Raw genomic sequence first — 15217 nt, 5'->3', positions numbered from 1 at the left:
TCTGCCCCCAGTGTGTAAGGTTGGTTCAGTGGGTTGTGTAGGCTTCCTCGTGGAGGGGACTGGTGCCTGTGTTATGGTGGATGTGGCTGGATCTTGTCTTTGTGGTTGGCAGGACCGCATCAGGTGGTGTGTTTTGGGTTGTCTGTGACCTTATTATGATTTTAGGCAGCCTCTCTGCTAATGGGTGGGGCTGTGTTCCTGTCTTGCTAGTTGTGTGGCATAGGGTGTCTAGCACTGTAGCTTGCTGGTCGCTGAGTGGAGCCGGGTCTTAGCGTTGAGATGGAGAACTCTGGGAGAGCTTTCACTGTTTGATATTATGTGGAGCCAGGAGGTCTTTGATAGAGCAATGTCCTGAACTTGGCTCTCCCACCTCAGAGGCATTGGCCTGACACCTGTCCAGATCACGAAGACCCTTTCAGCCACACGCTCAGAAGAAAAGGGAGAAAAAAAGAAAGAAAGAAAAAAATAATAAAGTTATTAAAATAAAAAATTATTAAAAATAAAAAATTAAAAAATCATTAAAAAAAGAAAGAAAGAAGAGAGCAACCAAACCAATAAACAAATCCACCAATGATAACAAGCACTAAAAAGTATACTTAAAAAAAAAAAACAGCAGACAGAACCCTAGGACAAATGGTAAAAGCAAAGCTATACAGACAGAATCACACAAAGAAACATACACCTACACTCTCACTAAAAGTGAAAAATGAAAAAAATATATATCTGTATATAAAAAAAAAAGGAAGAGAGCAATCAAGTCAGTAAACAAATCTACCAGTGATAAGAAAGTCTGAATATTAAACTCTAAATACTAAACTAAGATAAACGAAATCATAAAGGAATTAGATGCAGAAAGCAAACTCCAAGTCTACAGTTGCTCCCAAAGTCCACCGCCTCCGTTTGGGATGATTCTTTGTCTATTCAGGTATTCCACAGCTGCAGGTACCTTAAGTTGATTGTGGAGATTTAGTCTGCTGCTCCTGAGGCTGCTGGGAGAAATTTCCCTTTCTCTTCTTCGTAGCTCCCAGGGTTCAGCTTTGGATTTGGCCCTGCCTCTGCGTGTAGGTCGCCTGAGGGCATCTGTTCCCCATCCAGACAGGACAGGGTTAATGGAGCAGCTGATTAGGGGGCTCTGGCTCACTCAGGCTGCGGGGAGGGAGGGGTGCGGATGCGGGGAGAGCCTGAGGCGGCAGAGGCCAGCGTGACGTTGCACCAGCCTGAGGCGCGCCGTGCATTCTCCCGGGGGAAGTTGTCCCTGGATCACGGGACCCTGGCAGTGGTGGGCTGCACAGGCTCCAGGAGGGGCGGTGTGGATAGTGACGTGTGCTTGCACACAGGCTTCTTGGTGCCTGCACCAGCAGCCTTAGCATCTCATGCCCATCTCTGGTGTCCGCGTTGATAGCGGTGACTTGCGCCCATCCCTGGAGCTCGTTTAGGCGGTGCTCTGAGTCCCCTCTCCTCGCGCACCCCGAAACAATGGTCTCTTGCCTCTTAGGCAGATCCAGACTTTTCCCCGGACTCCCTCCCGTCTAGCCGTGGCGCACTAATCCCCTGCAGGCTGTGTTCATGCTGACAACCCCAGTCCTCTCTCTCCCAGTGCTCCGACCGAAGCCCAAGCCTCAACTCCCAGCCCCGCCGGCCCCGGCGGGTGAGCAGACAAGCCTCTCGGGCTGGTGAGTTCCGGTCTGCACCGATCCTCTGTGTGGCAGCCTCTTCACTTTGCCCTCTGCACCCCTGTTGCTGTGTTCTCGTCTTTGGCTCTGAAGCTTCCCCCTCAGCAGCCCCTGTCTCCACCAGTGAAGGGCCTTCCTAGTGTGTGGAAACTGTTCCTGCTTCACAGCTCTGTCCCAGTGGTTCAGATCGCACCCCTATTCTTTTGTTGCTGTTTTTTGTTTTTTTCTTTTCCCTACCCTGGTACGTGGGGAGTTTCTTGCCTTTTGGGAGGTCTGAGGTCTTCTGCCAGCGTTCAGTAGGTGTTCTGTAGTTGTTGTTCCCCATGTAGACGTATTTCTGATGTATTTGTCGGGAGGAAGGTGATCTCCACATCTTACTCCTCCGCCATCTTGCAAGTCTCTATAATTCTTTTTATACATTTTTGGGTTTGATTTGCCAATACTTTGTAGAGAATATTTGCATCTATTTAATAAGTGATATTATTCTGTGTTTTCTTTCTTATAATGTCTTTATCTGTTTTGATATAGTATTGCTGTCCTCATAGAGTGAGTTAGGAATTATTTCTTCTGCTTCTATTTTCTGGAAGAGGTTGTAGAGAACTGGTATAATTTTTTTCCTTAAGAATTTTGTAAAATTTAACAGTGAACCCATCTGGTCCTGGTGCTTTGTGTGTTTTGGTGGGGTGCTTAATTATTAATTAAATTTCTTTAATAGATATAGGTCTGTTCAGATTGTCTGTTTCTTTTTGTGTGTAAAATTCCTTGATTATCCCTTAATGTCCATGAGATCTGTAGTTAATGTTCCGTCTTTCATTTCTGAACTACTGTGCCACCAGGGAAGTCCCTGCCTCATGTATTTAATGTTTTGTTTTTAGGCATATACACATGAAGGATTGTTGTGTCATCTTGTAGTCTTCATACCTTTGTTGTTATATAATGTCACTGTTTATCCCTGTTAACTTTCCTTGCTCTGAAGTCTACTCTGTCTGAAATACAGCTATTCTTGCCTTGTTTAGATTAGTGATAGCATGTTATACCTTTTTCCATCCATTGATTTCTTTTTTTTTAAAATCATGATGTGTCTCTATATTTACTGTACCTGAGTCTTGCTTTTTGATCCACTCTGACAATTTCTGTTTTTTAATTGGCATATTTAGACCATGTGTGTTTAGGATGATTGTTGATACAGTTAGGTTAGTATCTACAAAACTTGTTACTGTTTTTTATTTGTTCTTGGTCTTCGTTCCTGTTTTTGTCTTCCACATGTTTTCTAACTTTTGTGGTTTTAACTGAGCATTTTATACGATTCCATTTTCTTTTCATTTCTTAATATATCAATTATACTTGTTTTCCTTCATGGTTGCCCTCGTGCTCGCAATATATCTTTACAGCATATCTAAGGCGTCTTTCAGTAACACTATACTGCTTCATGGTAGCACAAGTACCTTATAATAACAAAATATTCCTAATTTCTCCCTCCCGTCTTTTCTGTCAATGCTGTCATTCATTTCGCTTATACATGAACATACATAAGCATATGAATGCATAAAACGATATAATCAAATACATCATTGAGCAAGCTATCTGTTAAGGTCAATTAAGAATTTAAAAAATCAAAGTTTAATTTTACCTTCACTGATTCATTCTCTGATGGTATTTTTTATGTAAATCCACGTTTCTGACCTGTTTCATTTTCCTTCTCTCCAAAGAACTTTTCACATTTCTTGCAAGGTAGTCCTACTGGCAACAAATTCCCTCAATTTTTGTTTGTCTGAGAAAGTCTTTGTCTTTCACTCTTACAGGATAATTTTGCAATGTGCAGAATTCTAGGTTGTTTTTTTTCTCTCAACACTTTAAATATTTCACATCACTCCGTAGTTTGCATTGTTTCTGAAGAGAAGTCAGATGTAATTCTTATCTTTGCTCCTTTGTAGTTAAGGCTTTCCCCCCTTCTGGCTTCTTTGAGTGTTTTTTCTTTTATCTTTGATTTTCTGCATTTTGAATATGATATGCCTAGGTGTTGTTTTTGTTTGCTTGCTTGCTTTTTGGCATTTATCTTGCTTGGTATTCTCAGAGCTTCCTAGATCTGTCATTTGGTTTCTGACATTAATTTGGTTAAATTCTTAGTCATTATTGCTTCAGATATTGCCTCAGTTCCTTTGTTTTCCTTCTGGTATTCCCATTACACCTGTGTTACACCTTTTGTAGTTGTCCTGTGGTTCTTGGATATTCTCTGTTTCATAGTTTCTTTTTCTCTTTGCTTTTTATTTTTGGAAGTTTCTATTTTCATATCTTCACTCTCTGAGATGCTTTCCATAGCCATGCCCAGTCTACTAATGAGCGCATCAAAGGAATTCTTCATTTTTGTTATGGGTTTTTTTATCTCAAAGAGTCCTTTAAAATTTTTTTTAGAATTTCTTTCTGCTTACAATATCCATCTGTTGTTGCATGCTGTCTATTTTTTACGTTAAAACCCTTAGCATACTAATCATAGTTTAAAAAATTTCTGGGTTGGTAATTCCCACAGTCGTGCCATCTCTGTCTTTGGTTCTGATGTTTGTTCGTTCTCTTCACACGGTCTATTTGCCTCTTAGTGCACCTTGTAGTTTTTTGTTAAAAGATGTATATGACTTACTGGATAAAAGGAAGTGTGGTAAATAGGCCTTTAATAATGTGATGGTAAGAGGGACAGGAAGGAAAAAAAAAAAAAAAAAGAGAGACAGGAAGCATTCTATAGTCCTATGGTTAGTTCTCAGTCTTTTGGTGAGCCTGTGCCCCTGGACTGTGAACCTCACAAGTGATTCTCACCCCCTACCCTGCTTTGCTGGGACAGGATACTGGTGGGGGTTGTAGTTGGGTATTTCCCTTCCTTCACATACTTGAGGCTCTGATACAACCTCAGCAGGTTATGCTCTGGTAGAATATATTCTCCTGATAACAGGCCTTATTAAGAAGAACAGAATACCTTGGCATAATAGAATAGTTCCTTTCTGCCTTCCCTGCTGGAAGCATGAGTGTATATTTTTCTTCTGGTCTTCACTGTCAAGACTTGGTAGAGCTCTTGGAGGTAAAACTTGAAAAGTGTGAGGAGTTCTCTTTTTTTTATTTTAGTAAGATCTATCTGCCTTACCTTTATCTTTTTTAAAAAATAAATTTATATATTTTATTTATTTATTTTTGGCTGTGTTGGGTCTGTTGCTGTGCACATGTTTTCTCTAGTTGTGGTCAGCGAGGGCTACTCTTCGTTGCGGTGTGTGAGTGTCTCATTGCAGTGGCTTCTTTTGTTGTGGAGCACAGGCTCTAGGTGCACGGGCTTCAGTAGTTGTGGCACACAGGCTCAGTAGTTGTGGCTCCCAGGCTCTAGAGCTCGGGTTCAGTAGTTGTGGCACACAGGCTTAGTTGCTCCACAGCATGGGGGATCTTCCCTGATCAGGGCTCGAACCCATGTCCCTTGCATTGGCAGGCAGATTCTTAACCTTTGCACCAACAGGGAAGCCCCTCCTGGAGTTTTTAATCTCTCAGACTTGTCCACACTGAGCCTTCAACAATTTGTCAATTATACTTGAGGTTTTCCTACCCTGATACTGGTTGCCATAGAGATTTCTGTTTGGGTACGCTCTGATTCTCTGTATCTGTCTGTCTGTCTGTCTCTCTAATTTTGGTGGCAGTGGTTTGCTCTGTGACCTCGCTTCTTTGATGGATCTAAGAAGAGTTATTGACTTTTCAGTTTGTTAGGCTTTTTACTTGTTAGGATGGAATGAAGACGTCAAAGTTCCTTATTACATGCTGACCAGAAAATGCTGATATGGACATTTAATGCTAAAAACTTTGTTCTAAGCTCCACTTACAAAATATATGTTGTATTTTCATTTTTATTTAGTTGAACAAATTCCTTATGGTTTCTTTTTGATTTCTTCTTTGACCATAGGTTACTTAGAAGCATTTTATTTACTTTTGAAATATTTAGGGGTTTTTCACGTATCTTCTTGTTGATTTCTCATTTAATGTCTTTGTGTTATAATTTATTTTAAATTTTTTTGAGATTTTCTTAATGACACAGAACATGGATTATTTTGTTTTTCTGTATGCTTTTCAAAAGGATGTGTATTCATTCTGCTCTTATTGTATGAAGTTTTTCTATAAATATCAGTTAGGTCAAGTTGACTTATATTGTTTAAGTTTCTTTGTATCCTCATTTTTTTTGGTCTATTTGTTCAGTCAGTTATTGAGAAAAAGAAGGAACCTCTCTTACTATAACTATACATTTTGCTGTTTGTTTTCTCTATTTAGTTTTTGCTTCATTTATTTTGAAGGTCTCATAATTTGCAGAAACATTTAGGATTTTTATATCCTCTTGATTAATAGATCTCTTTATCCTGGTAATATTTCTTGTTCTGAAGTGTACTTTGTCTGATATTAATGTTGTGAATTCAGCTTTCTTTGGATTAGTGTTAGATTGATATGTGTTCCCCATACTTTTAATATCTTTCTGTATTTATGTTTTAAATGGGTGTCTTGTAGACAACATGAAGTCTTGAGTTTCTTTTTTCACTGTTACAATCTCTGTCTTTCAATGGGGGTGTTTAGGTAATTTACATATAATGTGATTATTGATATGGTTGTATTTAAGTCTGTCCTTTGTTAGTCCTTTTTAATTTGCCCATTATTTCTCATCTCCCTATTTTTTTTTTCTCATTGAATATTTTGTATGATTGCATTTTGGCTGATTAGTAATAATTGTATTATTTTATTAGTTGCTTTAGGGTTTATAAATCTTTAGCTTGTCACAGTCTGCCTTCAAGTGATATTATACCATTTCACATATAAGAACCTTACAACGGTGTACTTCCATTGCTACCCTTTTGGCTTTGGGCCTGTTTTTGTCATGTTTTAAAATTTTTACATATTTTATAAACCTCACAATTCATTGTTTTTATTTTTGCTCTAGATCATCAGTTACCTTATAAAGAGACTTAAATAATTAAAAAGTCTTCTGTATTTATCCATGTAATCACTGTTTCTAGTGCTCTAAATTACTTTGTGTACATCCACATTTCCTTTGTTGTTTTCCTCCTGCCTGAAAGACAACCTTTAGCATTTACTATAGTGTTAACTGCTGGTGATTAGTTCTTTCAGCTTTTTTATCTGAAAAACAATTATTTTGCCTGTGTTTTTGAAGGGTATTTTAGCTCGGTATAGAATTCTAGGTTAATGATAGTTTGTTTCTTTTAGTACATTGAAGATTTTACTCTTCTCTTTTCTAGCTAGCATCTTTTTCATGAGAAATCTGTTTTCATCCTTATCCTTGTTTCTTAGCACATAGGCATATTTAACCGCCCCCCCAGCTGCTTTTATCATTTTCTGTTTATTGTTGGTTTGTAGCGAGAAGCCATATGATTATGATGTGCATTCATGGCATTTTCTTTATGTTTCTTATACTTGGGGTTAGTTGATCTGTAGGTTTATAGTTTTCATCAAATTTCATAGTTTTTCTATTATTTATTTTTTTTCTTTTTTCCCCCTGCTATTATTATTTTTAAGTCCCTCCCCCCTGCTCTTTTTTGGGTACTGCAGTAGCATGTACATTAGGCTTCTTAATGTTGTCCCATAGCTTACTGGCACCCCTCCCCCTTAAAAAGTTTTCATTCTTTTTGTGCTTCATGTTTGATAGTTTCTGTGCTGTATTCTAAGAATTGGGCTAGTGAAAAATGTGACTTTTATGAGAGACTTGAATAGTATATAATTAAAAAAAATTTTTTAACAAGCATTATTCTGTTTCACCATGTTGGTGAAAGGCAAAGCTGTTGGTTGTTTTCCTTCCCTCTGCCTCCTTCTTCCAAACATGGATTACAGAACCTTGTAGAATAAAACCTAAGGCAACCATACCTTTAAAATATAATAACTGCTATTTCTTTGGTTACCTCTGATAGCCTTTGATTAATTATGAGTCTAAAATTTTCTGTTTGAAGTTAGAAATGTTTTTTTGTTCCTAATTAATGCTATTTAGTAGGTATATTGGATTTGCATCTCATCTGAGGACTAATAATTTTAGTTGGCCATGAAAGAAAAATCAAACACATTGTAGATGTCTATTTTGAAAGATTCATTAAGTTGCCTGTAAATCACAAAGTGTTTATGCACTTCTCTAAAGACTATCAATATAGCCAGATATCCAATTTTCTCTCTAGTGGAAAAGAAAATAAAGGAAGGCTATATTTTACTTAGTTGAGTACCAATTGATGTAGTTAGTTTGTATTTTATGGTCAATTTACATGAATATGTATTTTTAAGCACTATAGTGGCTCTCAGAGCAATGACATGCTAATGCTATGAGAGTTACTTAGGTTGTGAAACTGACTGAGGAAACAGGTTTGTGATGTTGGGGGCATGTATAAAATTTTTTTTAACTGTTAGAATCTTCAGCTAAAGTTATTTTTGTTATATATTTTTTTCTTACTAAGAAACCTGTGGTATCTTTTTAAAAAAAATTATGTGTATTTTATTTATTTACTTATGGCTGCGTTGGGTCTTTGTTGCTGCACGCGGGCTTTCTCTAGTTGCAGTGAGTGAGGGCTACTATTCGTTGTGGTGTGTGGGCTTCTCGTTGTGGTGGCTTCTCTTGTTGTGGAGCATGAGCTCTAGGCATGCGAGCTTCAGTAGTTGTGGCGTGCGGGCTCTAGAGCGCAGGCTCAGTAGTTGTGGTGCACGGGCTTAGTTGCTCTGTGGAATGTGGGATCTTCCGGGACCAGGGCTTGAACCCGTGTCCTCTGCATTGGCAGATGAATTCTTAACCACTTGTGCCACCAGGGAAGTCCCTGTAGTACTTTTTTTTTTTTTTTTAAAACTTAAAAGGTGTTGAGGTTTGTAAAAAATAAAATGTTATGGTTTTTTTTAATATGACTTTGGTCACTGAAATTTGTGTAATTTTCATTAAATGCTTTCTCTGTAATACCTTCTCTTCCAAATATCATGTTTTCATTGGATTTATATGGACATATTTATACTTCAGGGGTAAGCAAGTATATTCTATTAAATGACTGGGAAAATTGACCAACCCTAATTTAGGTTGTTATGTGGAAATAGCATATTTCTGTTGTTGGTATTCTACCCAGTTTTCTCTCCTTTTCCTTATTTGACACATAGAGTACTTGAATGAAGAACGCCATTGTGGTTTTTTTAGATGACTTTTAAACTTTACTAGGGTCAAATGAGTGGGTTGGAAAATCTCAGGATCAACTTGAATTATTGGAAAAAAATATTGGAAAAGTAAAGTGTCAGGTGATTTTGAAAGTGACCTGTCTGGCTGGGAAAGGTAGTCATCCATGAAGTTTAATCAGCTTAAATATGATTGTTTTGTTAAATGGGAGTGTGTTTCCTCCTGAAATTTAGTTTGAAAACCTTTTTCTTATTTGTGGATTATAGTTTGTTACAATAGTGACTAGTTTTTTATAAGATCATAATGTCTCTTGTACTTGATGGTGAAAATCTGTTCTTGGCAGTGAGATGCTGTGGGGTGTAGCAGCAACACTGGGCAAGTAGCAGAAGAGTAGTAGTAAAGATTTGGTTTTCAAAACAGTTGAAGTTTCCTCTTACTCCTTTTTTCTGAACACTGATTTGCTAACAAACCTGATTTTTATTGTCACTTTCTCATTTTTAAAATTTTTCTGATGTTTTGTACTGAGTGGTTGTTAATATGTGGCAGATTTCAATTTTGCATATTTTCAGATTTTTCACTTGTGTTACTTTGGAGATTTCAGATAGAAGTATTAGAAAATTATTTATTTATTCAACAGAAATTTAGGGCTAGTTATAGTTCAGACACCAGTTTAACAATGGCAACAAAAATCCCTGACCCTTTGGACCATATAAATCTTTTTTTTTAAAATTAATCAATTAATTTATTTTTGGGTGTGTTGGGTCTTTGTTTCTGTGTGAGGGCTTTCTCTAGTTGCAGTGAGTGAGGGCTACTCTTCATTGTGGTGCATGGGCCTCTCACTGGCCTCTCTTGTTGTGGATCACAGGCCCCAGACACGCAGGCTCAGTAGTTGTGGCTCACGGGCCTAGTTGCTCCGCGGCATGTGGGATCTTCCCAGACCAGGGCTTGAACCCGTGTCCCTTGCATTGGCAGGCAGATTCTCAACCACTGCACCACCAGGGAAGCCCCCATATAAATCTTTAATTTCAAAGCATGTTGATTAATTTACATCTGGCATCACACTTTCATAGTCATTTAATTTGTCATTATTTGCATGCACCTTATATTAAAATGATTATTAAAAACTGGAAACTGTTTAAGTTTGTCTTTATCTTGCTTTGTTTCCCTACCATAACTAATTATACGGGGTGATTGTGAATAAATTTTATGGTATAATTGTACTTTTAATTTTTTTTAGAAATCTTAACTGCAAAATGTAACTGTTTCCTCAACTTAATACTGGGAAGAAATCTTTTCTGTTTCAAGGTTTTAAATATTTCTCTTTTGAAAAGCAGCCTTCATCTGAATTTAAAAAATTCTTGCTCTGACCTATGCTAGATCTGTAAAATATCATGGATATAGTCCAGTAGTGAAATTGTAGTACCTTACTTCTCTCTAGTTGTTGCCTTTCAGTGATGAACACTAAAGCTGATTTTAATTTCATGTCTAAGAAGTAGATTGTTCTTGTTGAAAATTATGTTGCTTGAGAAACAAGTATCTTCTGTATTGCTTACTGTGTGTCACTTAATAAATAACAACTAATATGTACTTTTACTAATTGCTGCAATTTGATGCTCAGTCATATTATAAATTATCTACATTTTTAAAAGAAATATTTGTACCAGACTCTAAATTGTTCTTACATGATTTTCTTAGGCAGACTGACATGTTTTTATAACTGAAACTTTCATATGTTTATCTTTCAAGTCCAATAATTATTTATTATTAATGTGCCATCTTTTTTTCCCCCTGTAGCCAAATTGTAATCAGTTCTTTTTCCTTTTACTTCCTTTCTCAATCAAAATGTTAGACTTATACAAGCACTAGCAGCAACTCTATATCTGGATCATTGAAGCGCTTGGAAGATACTGCAGCACGATTTACAAATGCAAATTTCCAGGAAGTCTCTGCGCACACTACTAGTGCAAAAGATGTTTCAGAGGCTAGAGGGTCAGAGGGCAAAGGGAAGAAATCTTCAGCTCACAGCTCAGGTCAAAGGGGAAGAAAGCCTGGTGGAAGAAATCCAGGAACGACTGTATCAGCAGCTAGTCCTTTCCAGCAAGGTATTAATTATGATATTTTAGTTGAAATACTTGTTCTTGTGATGATCAATAGTAGTTAAGTTTTATAAAAGAATTTACCTTTTACTTATAACTATTGGATAATTAGAGATTATTTTATGATTAGTTGCTATAGTAAGATTACTTTAAAGACTAGTATTCCTTCTTCAAATGTTTCTGGGAACTTTGCTTTCTTTTTGTGTTATGACCTGTGCTTCTAAAGTTGAACTGTAATTTTTTTTAATGTTTAAATAGATGTGGAATAAAGTTTAAGTCTGAGGAGAAAAACAATAAAAGCTGGAGTTTTCCTTTCCTTTCTGCTCAACAGAAAAGTCATTCTAACTTATAAATTGTTTTTATTTGTCTTTCCCAGTTGAACACTAAAACGGTTAAGGTATACATTTTCAATAAGTGAATAAGTACTCAGTAATTTTTAGGGGAGCTAAATAGTTCTCGGTAAATAATACTTGCTGATTATTAATGCATTTATTATAAAGCTTGAAGATGAAAGTAGAATTCTGCTCAGCCTGCATATCTTTTGGTAATTATGGCTGCTGTATGTACAGGATGCCCAGCTAGTTTTGAGTTTTAGTTAAACAACAAGTTATTTTTTTCAGTGTGTGTCCCATGCATTTATTTGGGACATACTTATACTGAAAAATAATTTGTTGTTTAACTGATATTCAGAATTAACTAGGCATTTTGTGTTTTATATGACAAGTCTGTTTTATGGAGAACAAAATAACTCAGCTAAACCTTAGAATACATTAGCCTAATGTTCTAGATTTTTATTTTGAAATAAATATGTTGAGAAATATAAGTGCTAAAACTGTTCAAGACAAATACATTTAGTAAAATAAAGACCTCCTCTCCCTCGCCCCCACCCCAGCCCTTTGTCCCCTAGGAGTAAATGAGGGAAAAAGTTGTCCTTTTCTTTACCCTGTTAAAGCTTTTGCTGACAATAAAAATTATGCCCATAATCTACCAGGACATAATTTGAATATGTAGAGAGATGCTTAAACTGCTGACCTCTTCATTAAAAAGTATATTCATATATTTTTAAACTAAGTTATTTTGTGCTTCAAGATTTTCAAGTCCTAGATTTTTTTTTCTTTTTGCCTCATATAACAAAAAGTTAGACAAGTAGAAAAGAAATGAAATGCTAAATTTGCTGTTTTATGTTTAATAAATTTACTGTATATTATTTTTATGATACTTTGGAAAACAAATAGTAAAACTGTAGTTTTGGGTTTTTTTGTTTGTTGGTTGGTTTTTGCCACGTGGGTTTCGGGATCTTAGTTCCCTGACCAGGGATCAGACCTGGGCCACGGCAGTGAAAGTGCCAAGTCCTAACCACTGGACCACCAGGGAATTCCTGTAAAACTAATTTTTAATGTAACTTCATTCACGTTTTGAATGTGATTAGCAGAATTCAGTCATCTCTTCTCTATAACTAAGACCTTATTTTGTACTGTAAAATTGCATTTTTGAGTTTTTAATGTTATCTTTGAAGTACTAATTCATTTAGAAAAGAGAGCTCTCATTTTCTTAAATTTCACAATATTGGAGAGTCTTTCCCTGCTTTTGTTAAGATATGGTAGAGAACGTGTTATGTTTTTATATCTGAAGTAATATCCTGAAAAGTTTTAAAAGTTGAAATTTAAAGGTAGGGCATTTAAGGTAATTTTTTTTTAATTGCAGGTAGTATGTGAATTTTAGAAAATACACATTTAAAATATTGTGTATACTAAGTGTTTTAAAGTATTTGCTATGCTGTCGTGAGCTTTTAACACCAGCTGTAAAAACAAAAATGTGCAGAAAAAAAAACAGATGGTGACAGATCAGAATGGATAATAAAGAACTTCTTTATAGCTGTTAATTAAGTGGCAAATTGCAGTTATCCTTAAATGATTGATGTAATGTAAATGGCTTCTTAATATGTATATATTTTTTTTACACAGAAATGGCCTGAAAATGGTCACATCGGTACAAGTAATTTTGTAAATTAATAAGGCAGATATTCTCTTGAAGGAGTTAAATTTTAGAACTATTAATTTTTTTTAATGAGCCATTTTAGAAGAGCTTAAAATTTAAAAACCAAAACCTTGAGACTTTAGTTAAAAAGAAATTATTTCTTATGTGTAGGGAAAAAATATCTTTGTAAATATTTAGGTAGATTTATGTGTGATTACTTATGAATGTGCTCTACAGTAAAATTTAACACTTAGCTTGGAATTTCCTTTCCACTGCCAACAGAACACTTTATTTTGAGCTTTCGTTTCTTGAAGACATTAGTTAAAACATGACATAGTTTAGTTTTATGAAACACAATAGATGTTGGTCAAAACTGAGTCTAAACACTTTGTTACTTCATTTGGCAAGCGTGGCGAGAGTGTTTGATGAAATGGGATGGTGGATCGAATTTGTTTCATCCCAGCCATTAGTTTTAACCTGGTAAATAAGAACCTTGAGGTTTTTATATCTCATAATGACACGGTGGGCTTACTAATATTCTTTAAAGAGTGGGGAAAAAATAAGCAGTTGTGAGAAATTCATGAGAGGTGCCCCTCCTATGATTTTACTTTCATAAAAGCAATAGCAGAATATAAGCGGCTGGTTTCTTTTCTTTATGCATCTCTGTGGGAGGTGGACTGGGAGAATGTGAGTTATATAGATTAGGTTCCATATGATGATGATTATATCAAATCCATGTTTTGGTGGGGTAGATATAACTGAAAGATAACGTTCACCAATATTATCTTGAAGTTAAAACTCAGAACTTACGACCTGAGCAACATCTTTTGGATCTTATTGTATGTTGGGAACATTTATAATCATACCTTCAATAATTGCAAGAAAGGAAGTTCCCAAAGCCATTCAGAGTTCAATCATAGTCATTTCAGAGTCTCCTTGAGACTTTGCTTTTCTTTGGTCCTTCCTCAAGCATACACAAGGCATTTGGGGGAGAGTAGAGGAATGCTGCCATGGTAAAAGGTAGGTTAAATAAAGCACATCTTATATCTTGGTAATTGTACAAGTAATAGCGTATAATTCAAGAGTTAATATTCAATTTAATAACTATAAAATAAGTATTTTTAGAACATAATTTTATAGATAAACTTGATTTCAGTAATAATCCTTAAAAAAATCTAGCTTTGTTACATACTGATGTCCTAAGTTTTATAATTTTTTTCATCCTCTCTTTTTGATGATTGTGTCATTTCTACTGCTCATGGGAACTTTTGCATCCAATTTTTTCTTTTCCTACCCCATTTTTTTTTTTCCCCCACTACAGGCAGTTTTTCAGGAACTCCAGGCAGTGTAAAATCATCTTCGGGAAGTTCAGTACAGTCTCCCCAGGATTTCTTGAGCTTTACAGACTCAGATCTGCGTAATGACAGTTACACTCACTCCCAACAGTCATCATCAACCAAAGATGTACATAAAGGAGAGTCTGGAAGCCAGGAAGGGGGGGTAAATAGTTTTAGTTCCATAATTGGTCTCCCTTCAACCTCAGCTGTTATTCCGCAGCCTAAAAGCTTTGAAAATTCACCTGGAGATTTGGGTAATTCCAGCCTTCCTACAGCAGGATATAAGCGGGCTCAAACTTCTGGCATAGAAGAAGAAACTGTAAAGGAAAAGAAAAGAAAAGGAAATAAACAAAGTAAGCATGGGCCTGGTAGACCCAAAGGAAACAAAAGTCAAGAGAATGTTTCTCATCTCTCAGTTTCTTCTGCTTCACCAACGTCATCTGTAGCGTCAGCTGCAGGAAGTGTAACCAGCTCTAGTCTCCAGAAATCCCCCACGCCGCTCAGGAATGGGAGTGTGCAGAGTCTTAGTGTGGGCTCCTCTCCACTTGGTTCAGGTAGGCTTGGCCCCTTGTTTTCTCCCTCCCTCCCTCTCTCCCTCCCTCCCTCTCACCCACCCACCCACTGCCACTGCCACTACCACCAAGCAAATTAATTTAATTTTTTTTTTTTTTTTATTTTATTTTTGGCTGCATTGGGTCTTTGTTGCTGCGCACGGGCTTTCTCTAGTGGCGAGCTGGGGCTACTCTTGGTTGCAGTGTGCAGGCTTCTCGTTGCAGTGGCTTCTCTTGTTGCAGAGCATGGGCTCTAGGCACGTGGGCTTCAACGGGGTTAGTTGTTCCATGGCATGTGGGATCTTCCTGGACCAGGGCTCGAGCCTGTGTCCCCTGCACTGGCAGGTGGATTCCTAACCACTGTACCACCAGGGAAGTCCCCACAAATTCATTTTAAACTACCATTATGATAATACTGTGAGTTGCT

The 15217-nt window shown here is 36.7% G+C and overlaps 1 protein-coding gene across 11 annotated transcripts in view; it reads left to right on the top strand.

The window, feature by feature from the left end:
- MLLT10 (MLLT10 histone lysine methyltransferase DOT1L cofactor) overlaps positions 1-15217 on the top strand; it is a 248761-nt gene that overhangs the window by 155787 nt on the left and 77757 nt on the right. For all 11 annotated transcript variants that reach the window (XR_004348430.1, XR_004348429.1, XM_032622514.1 and 8 more), the window contains 2 exons: positions 10679-10931; positions 14224-14793. Coding sequence is in view for 9 of the 11 variants with exons in the window: in XM_032622514.1 (XP_032478405.1) it covers positions 10679-10931; positions 14224-14793 (823 nt within the window). In the remaining 2 variants the exon portion in view is untranslated. The remainder of the gene's footprint in view (positions 1-10678; positions 10932-14223; positions 14794-15217) is intronic.

This window comes from Phocoena sinus, chromosome 2 (genome assembly GCF_008692025.1).
Source record: "Phocoena sinus isolate mPhoSin1 chromosome 2, mPhoSin1.pri, whole genome shotgun sequence".
NCBI classification, from domain to species: Eukaryota; Metazoa; Chordata; class Mammalia; order Artiodactyla; family Phocoenidae; genus Phocoena; species Phocoena sinus.
Note: the sequence above shows the minus strand (reverse complement) of the source record. Positions and strands in the feature narration are given on the sequence as shown.